A 7,827-nucleotide genomic window follows, 5' to 3' on the forward strand; every position below is an offset into this window, starting at 1 on the left:
GTAAAGTTTAAGGCGACAATGCATGAACCGAGCACATACTATTGAGTTTGACTTGAATTATAGGTTTTCATTAAAAAAATAAATATCCATGAACATGGTTTATATATAAAAACTTATAGTTGTTATATTTTAAAGTTAAGGTTTGTTTGGAAGTGTTCATTCTCTGCACTTTAATGGCTAGGAAGAAAATAAAAAATGTGAGTTTTGAGTTACCTTGAAATCTTGAGTAAGACAACAATTTTGTATGGCACCTTATAATCTCCTACTTTCTCATATTAAATTTCCCTAATCATCTTATCCATAGAACAAATCACATAAATTCCTTGTGTGCTCCTGTGTAATTGATTGTATTTGTTCTTTTATATTTCTCTACTTGTCAATTAGTTTGAGATTTTATAATTGTTTACATAACAAACTGGTATTAGAACTTGCATAGTTATCAGTTGACTTTCATAATAGTGACAAAAGTAATGTTGATGATGAAGTTTGATGTAGAGAAATTTAATTATAGAAATGACTTCAATATATGGCATATTAAGGTGCACGCCTTGGTAGTTCAAAAAAGTTTATTTAAGGCATTGAAAAGTGTAGATAATTTTTCTAAGGAAATGGATGATGAGGAGAAAGAAGATCTCACGAGATGAATAAATAGTTTTATTCAACTTTGTTTGTTTGGTGAGATTTTGAGAGAGGTTGCTAAGGAAACTATAGCTATTGAATTATAGATAATATTGGAAACTCTTTATATGATCAAATTCTTGACAAATTGATTGTATCTGAAGTATCAATTGTATACTCTCTGAATGAAAGAAGGTATGCCTATTAAAGATCATCTTGATAAGTTCAATAGAGTAATTTTAGATTTGAAAAATATTAATGTTAAAGTTGAGGATGAGAACCAAGCTTTGATTTGATTATGATTGTTACCTGCATCTCATGATTATTTTGTTGATACTTTGTTGTATAAAAGGGGTAGTTCTAGTTCAGAAAACATCTTTAAACTCTAAAGAGTTAAAAAGAAAAGGAGTGTTATGGAGTCATAATGATAATCATATAGAGGGCTTGATTGTGAGGATAGAACAAATAACAAGGGTTTAAGTAGTGCAGGCATGTTGGATTAAAATTGAAACCTATGAAAATTAAATGCTTTGAATGTCATAAAGTAAGGCATTTTAGGAAGAACCATCCAAAGCGAAAAGATAAGAAAAATAAGTACAAAACCTCTAATGTGTAAATATTTCTAGTGAAGGAAAAAAAATTTATGATGCTAAAAGTGTTTTGGTCATGTTTATTGATAGTTTAGGTGATTGGTGAATTCTTGATTTAACTTGCACATTTTATATTTTTTTCTAATAGAAACTAGTTTGATACTTATAAAGTTATCAATGATATTGTTTACTAGAAGACAACAAAAGACTTTTTATTATTGGTGTGGGTATAATTTAAATTAAGATGTATGATGACATTATTAAAGGATGTCATGAAGATCAATTTAAAATCAATTAAATGTTAAAGGATAAAATTATTAAAAAAAATAAAAGATGAATTATTTTTTTTAAAAAAAAAAAAACACTAACTGGCATTATTATTAAGCCTGACCTTATCAAATAAGAGAACAGAACTAGAATCACATGAGCATACTACCACAACTTTTAGTTTTCTAAAGGGATGGTCTTGGTGGGAATGAAATGGGCCGTGAGACAGCCTATTTCTTTTGGGCGTTTGTAATGTACATGGTCCTGCTGATCAAAGTTTCCATTCCTGACAAGGTTGCTATTGAGGCCATGATGCTGAATGGAGCTCGAATTTGAGGCCCCATTAGAGCTCTCACTAGGCCCAATCTCCGACAATATTTGAAGTACTAGGCTGGCCCCATTAATGCTTTGAAAATAATCATATATATATATATATATATATAAGAAAAGGAGAAAAACCCTAATGCACCTCAAGAAAAAGCTAGGCGCTTCAATATCGTGGGATTTCTTTTAGCCATTGTTGATAACATTTCACATCATATCATCTATGATGTTAGTTTGATACTCTTTTCACTTCGAAACCTTGTCACGAAACCTTTCGTGTCATCTCAACCCACATGTCTGTCTTTCTATGTTTCCATCTACGTGTAGCTCTGGTTAGGGATTTTTGACTTAATCAACAATAATGTCACGCGGGGACATAGAACAACCCCCTTTATTTATGAAAGCTTCTCCTTCCATCAAAGGTGGCATTAGGCATCTTTAAAGCAAGATTAACGCCTCGGAAAGAAAAGATTGTTGAACAATTTTTGACATGGATTGTTTCGGCATCGGGTCCTGTTACAAGCTTGCATCCCCTTGCCATAGCTTTCACGTTAAGATCAATCCCTGAAATGCGATTTGAATTTCAATGATAGTACTTCTTTCGATCCAAAACTCAATGTGCCTCCGAAGGGATTAAGAAAAGGTAAAAAAAACCCATTAAAACCAATATTCAATTAATGCAAAGTTAAGAACCCTCCGAACCTTTTGACTTGATGATCTTGAAAAACAAGTGGGCACAGATCAGTCCTCTCAACCACAGACTATTGTTCCTAGATGTAACCGAGACAAAACACAGGGGTTATCATCTTGTCTAAAACTTTATATGGCAACATGTGGCCCCTAATAACACATGTCAGCGTCCCATTTAGTGGACGGTAGTGGGTCCTCCTATCAAAATTAACAAGAGGTCCCCTTCTCCTCCTCCTTCCGTTATTGGTCGTTGGTTGAGTTAGGCCTGCCCTTTGCCTCCGTTCCACTAACCTCAACAGCAAATGAAGTACTTGAAAATAGACTTGTGAAAGAAAAACAAACCGGACCCCTTTTCTCTTCTCTTGATCAATCACACTTCCCTCCTCCTCTTTGGAATTTAATCGTGGATACTGTTCCATTGGGCGATTGGTGCTGTTTTCCCCACTGTTTCTGGTTGACTTTGTCACACATATCAAGTTCTGAGAGGAATATTTTCGAGTGCATCATTGAAGGAGACGAGTTGATCAATGCATGTTCCTTATGGTATAGGAGATGTCCGTTTACTATGTCTAATTAGAGTATCAAATTCCATCTCGTCCCATTCTGGCTCCATTACTCTAACTCACGAGAAGGAAAATGCAGCTGGACTACAAGGTATAGTCCTGTTATTTTGAGCCAATTCACAAATAGCTATTATCATAATGCTTTATAAGTTGCTTTTCCTTCAAAGCTTTAAGAAGGATGGAGAAAGAAAAACAAATATAGAGACTAAGGAAGGGAAAGAAATAGCAGGTGAAAGACAGTTAAAACATAAATTAGTCAACATTTAAAATGGGAATGTTCGTAAACATCTCATACTTAATTACAGCTTAACAGAAAAACATTAAATTTTAACTAGAATAGAGCATTTAAGAAGCTTAACATATTGAGATTAATTGCAATAATTTACAAAAAGAATTCCCACAAAGGAAATTTCAATGTTGATTGTCCAAAATTAGCTCCTTTCACTTCCAAACCCATCTACCGATTGTTTACTGCAGCCATCGACATATCACCTAGAGATATCATAATTTTGAGAGTAGCCAAGTTGCTCAATTTCCCAGCTCAACTTCGATGCAACTCTTTCATGACAGGGGACATACTCCTGTGACATTCAACAAGTACATGATGACCAAGTTTCAGTATTATCGCATATATTTCACACCAAGGAAAATACTAATATTAATCTCTTAAAAGAAAGATAAATAACCTAATGAAACGGGGAAAGTAGGTTTTTATATGTAACAGGAGTATATAAGATCTGAGCATGAATAGATCTTGTTTGCTGAAGTGAGATTAATTTGATGAATTTGAGCGGCCAAATCTTCCAAGCTTAGATATGGTTTCTTTAGCGTACCTCCAGTTTCTTCACCAACTCTTTTGCTGTTGGAGCGGATAAAATAATGTTGCGTGCACTGGGACTAACAAAACCCTCCTCCACAGCTTTGTCAATAAATGAGAGCAGAGAATTGTAGTATCCATCAACATTGAGCAGTCCAACCTTCACAATGTGGAAACAGGATGCATTGTTAGTTCTTTAAACCAAGATAAAGCAGCTAAGATGTTTCCAGCAGACAGTAAAGCTGTAGGCATCACACATGGTATCAGTTTTGTAAACATGGAAATTACCGGTTTGTCATGAATTCCAAGTTGAGCCCAGGTTATGACTTCAAGTAACTCTTCCAGCGTTCCATAACCACCTATATTTAAAAAACAAATAGATATTTCAAACTTAGACATTGTAATCCAAATTAGAGCTTCGCTGAACATAGGCATTTCAGAAATGTACATATAATTAATATTAGCAGAAAAGGAAACGGCTCAAAAATGTTATATCAGTAGCAAGGGATTCAAGATATATCAATTACTTGGCACCACAAATCAGTAACGAACCTAGATAAGTACCTGTTCACTCTGAATATTTATAGTGTAAATATATTTTTGTTACAATTTACTCTCCATATTAAATATTTGCAATGATGACTTCAAGATCATCAGTACTCCATTTCTACATCTTGACCTTATCTTCTATGGATTTTGGAGTGAGGGGATTTGTCAAGCATCCTGAACATGGTCTTCAATGCAGGGACATAATCTTCTGCCAACCCATGAAGGTCATGATAGCTCTCATCTTATCATGTTAAAGAGTGGATATCTTTCATTTTTTGCTGTGGTTGTGATCTTGTGGTTGTGGAAATTCTATGACTAAAGGGAGTCCACATGAAGAGTAAATTGGCCATTATGTCCAAGCATGTCGTCCATTGCCCAGTATTTTAGATAACATGATATTAGTGGCTGTGAAAGAGGTGGGCATCATTGCCTGTTAGGTGCAGGTGCAGCTGATAGTTGAGCATATATATATTTAGGTGAAGCGTGTTTATGTGTCCCTTGCCATCAATATGCTGGGAAATAAATGGCACTGTAACATTTAGAGGCCACGGAACTACATTAGAGGAAAGGAGCATATTAGCCACAGATGCAGACTTCCTTAGCAGCTCTTAATTTTTCAGTGTAAGAAGTTGATGGTTCAAAAACTTGGGTTTGAATTGTTGTCATGTAATCATATGGGTATATGGGGGCTGTGATGGAAGGTTCAAAAGGATGTGATAATTGAGGCTTTCACACTGTTGTTTCCACAGTATTCCCAGATGATACCATTTATAGAAACAACATAAAACAGCAACTATAGCCAAGATCTCCTGTTAAAAAAAGTAAAATCCTAGATTCTTAGCACCAAGTTAAGGTTTTTAATCTCTTTTGACAGCCAAATTTCTCCTCACAATGTGTGTATACCCACTTATTTAGCGGCACGAGGATATGACAACTTGTAAAGGAGGAACTTTAAACGCAATCAATAATCTAATGAGCATTAATTGTAGACATGAGTTTGCAGTGGTATAGTTAATTAGGGCAGTTTTTCATCTTTCTCTTTCTTTTTTCGTGGAGGTGAGGTGGTAGTTTTTCTTGGATGGGAATAGACAGGCATCTGAGAGAGCAGACAAAGGAAAGTGCTATCAGGCATCCTCAGAACTCAGAGAATCAAATCATGAGACATGGCCAATCTGGCACTCTAAAATTAGTAAAATGGAAAAAGAAGCAACAGATGGTCTGTATGATTTCTTGGATTTTTTTCAAATTTTCGTGCAAGTGAGGATTTTGCAGGGTTCATACTAACCTGGTAAGGCAATAAAAGCATCAGAATGCTTAGCCATCTCTGCCTTCCTTTGATGCATATCTGCAACTGCCTTCACTTCCCCTACTGTTTCGCCAGTTAACTGAAAAAGGATACAACAGGCACAGTGAAAGAAAGTAAAAAGATCAAAATTTTGTGTGTGTGAGAGAGAGAGTGAAGTTTGGAGTGTTGTGCAGAGAAGCAATGATGAGTTTTTGCAGAAGTGATGGGCTTGATTCATAGAGTTCAACTCACGCAAGTTCGTAGCCAGTAATTCTTTAGCTTAAAAGAAAATGAAATTCGAAATTTAGAAGAATCCAAGCAGGAAAAACACAAGTAGTAAATACTCGACTACAAACCAGAGATGGCAGTAGAAAGTAGAAACCAAAATTATATATGAAAAAGGTGTAGTGCTACGTGCCAACTACCCAAGTATTCTGTGGATAAGGCTATCAAGTATTCATCAGAGGAACAGAAACCTTGAGAAACAAACAAAAATGACAAAAAAAAAACATAACAGCAACTAGCTGATAAAGGGAAGAGGGAAGTCCCCAGTAGATAAAAGAAAGTAGCAAAAAGCGAGGAAAAAAAAAACCAATAGAAAAGAAAATGAAAAGCCAAAACTCTATTTTACTCAAATCCAGTCAAAGAAAAAATAAGAGAAGAACAATAAAGTTGGAGGCTTTTTTTCTTTGGGAAAATAAAAAGAAAAGGTGGGAGACTCTTTTTCTTTTTTTCTTTTTTTCTTTCTGGGTATAGCAGACATACCTCTCGAGGCATGAGCGTCTTGGGAATAACTCTGCAGAGAGACAATAATATGACAAAAAAACAAAATATCATAACCCAAACCACTGATTTACTATCTTAATTCATCTCAGTGCTATTTTAATGCACGAATTAGAGGACAAAACTTGAAGATGAAGGAACAGTTGATTACCCAATAACATGACGACCACCATCATGAACAGCTTGTGAAACCAAACCCATCAAACCTATGCTACCTCCTCCATAGACCAGATCAATGTTCCGTGAAACCTGCAAAATAAACGGCAACATAATCATATCTATCACCTCACCTCACCTCATGGAAACCAAATGATGGCCTTCTCAGGAAAGCTCTTAATGCGGGTACGTATGGGCTCAAACATACTCATGTAAAAAATTATCGATGACCAAGTTTGACAGAAAAGAAAGAAAAAAAAAATGGTCTTGTCTGTACATCAAAGCAGAGCCGAGAAAGAAAGAACAAGAGGCAGAGTATGAGGAAAGTTTCCGGTTTTAGCAGAAGTAAAATGTAGAGAGCCAAGTTACAAAAATGTAGAGAAAGAAAAAAGCTGGCACAAGGAATTTAAGAAACTTTCTTGTACTTTTTCTTGAATAAGCAACGAAAAGAAAATGCAAATCAATGGGCAGAGGCGAATAATAAAGAAGAAGTACCAATTCGTTGCCAAGGTCAATAGCAGCAACTTGATAGCTAGTCTTCTTGCCTTGACTACTCCCACAAAACACACAAATCCTCTTGAACTTGGACAGCATTGATTGCTGTTGCTGTAGAGTGATCGTTGTCTCAACCATCTCCATTTCAATTTTGAATATTGCTCACTATATATATGATTCTCTGTTATGTCGTTTTTGCTAACCTCTCTATTACTAGTACTCCTCAGTATTGTGTGTGTGTGGATGTGTCAAAAGACTAAAACGGAAGGAGGGAAGGAAGGAAGCAGAGAAAAACAGAGAACAAGGAGGAAATTAAAGAGACCGCCTTGGCATGGTTTCTTTCTTGGTTTTGCTTGGCCAATATTAATCTTCAGGGAGCACCTCCATTTGTTTATATAGAACGTTTACACACGTGACTTCACTTCACAGCATGCTTCCTCCCCCCTCCCCCTCCACTCACCTCACTCACACATACTCCTGGTTAATATTGGCAATTTGGCACACGTGGACCCCTTCTTCTCTTTCTGTTCTTATGCATTAACGGTGTTTATCATTCCAAACCCATACACCCCTTTAAAATCAAATAATATAAATATTATATATAATAATAAATAAATAAATAAATATTGTTTTTTTACTGTAGAGACAACAAATGTAACTAGAATTTAATAACGGTATAAGATCTGTAAA

General features: G+C 35.5%; 1 protein-coding gene across 1 annotated transcript; it reads right to left on the reverse strand.

Annotated features, from left to right (window-relative positions):
- Window positions 1-3,292: 3,292 nt before the first annotated feature.
- Window positions 3,293-7,560, reverse strand: LOC133688487 (cytokinin riboside 5'-monophosphate phosphoribohydrolase LOG3). The gene is made up of 7 exons (XM_062107974.1): window positions 7,138-7,560; window positions 6,638-6,735; window positions 6,469-6,499; window positions 5,704-5,803; window positions 4,158-4,228; window positions 3,886-4,029; window positions 3,293-3,633 (listed from the first exon to the last, which is right to left on the reverse strand). The coding sequence occupies exons 1-7, from the start codon at window positions 7,279-7,281 to the stop codon at window positions 3,541-3,543; spliced, it is 681 nt and encodes a 226-aa protein (XP_061963958.1). The 5' UTR covers window positions 7,282-7,560; the 3' UTR covers window positions 3,293-3,540.
- Between the last annotated feature and the right edge of the window lie 267 nt (window positions 7,561-7,827).

Source organism: Populus nigra, chromosome 3, assembly GCF_951802175.1.
Source record: "Populus nigra chromosome 3, ddPopNigr1.1, whole genome shotgun sequence".
In the NCBI taxonomy this organism is placed as follows: Eukaryota; Viridiplantae; Streptophyta; class Magnoliopsida; order Malpighiales; family Salicaceae; genus Populus; species Populus nigra.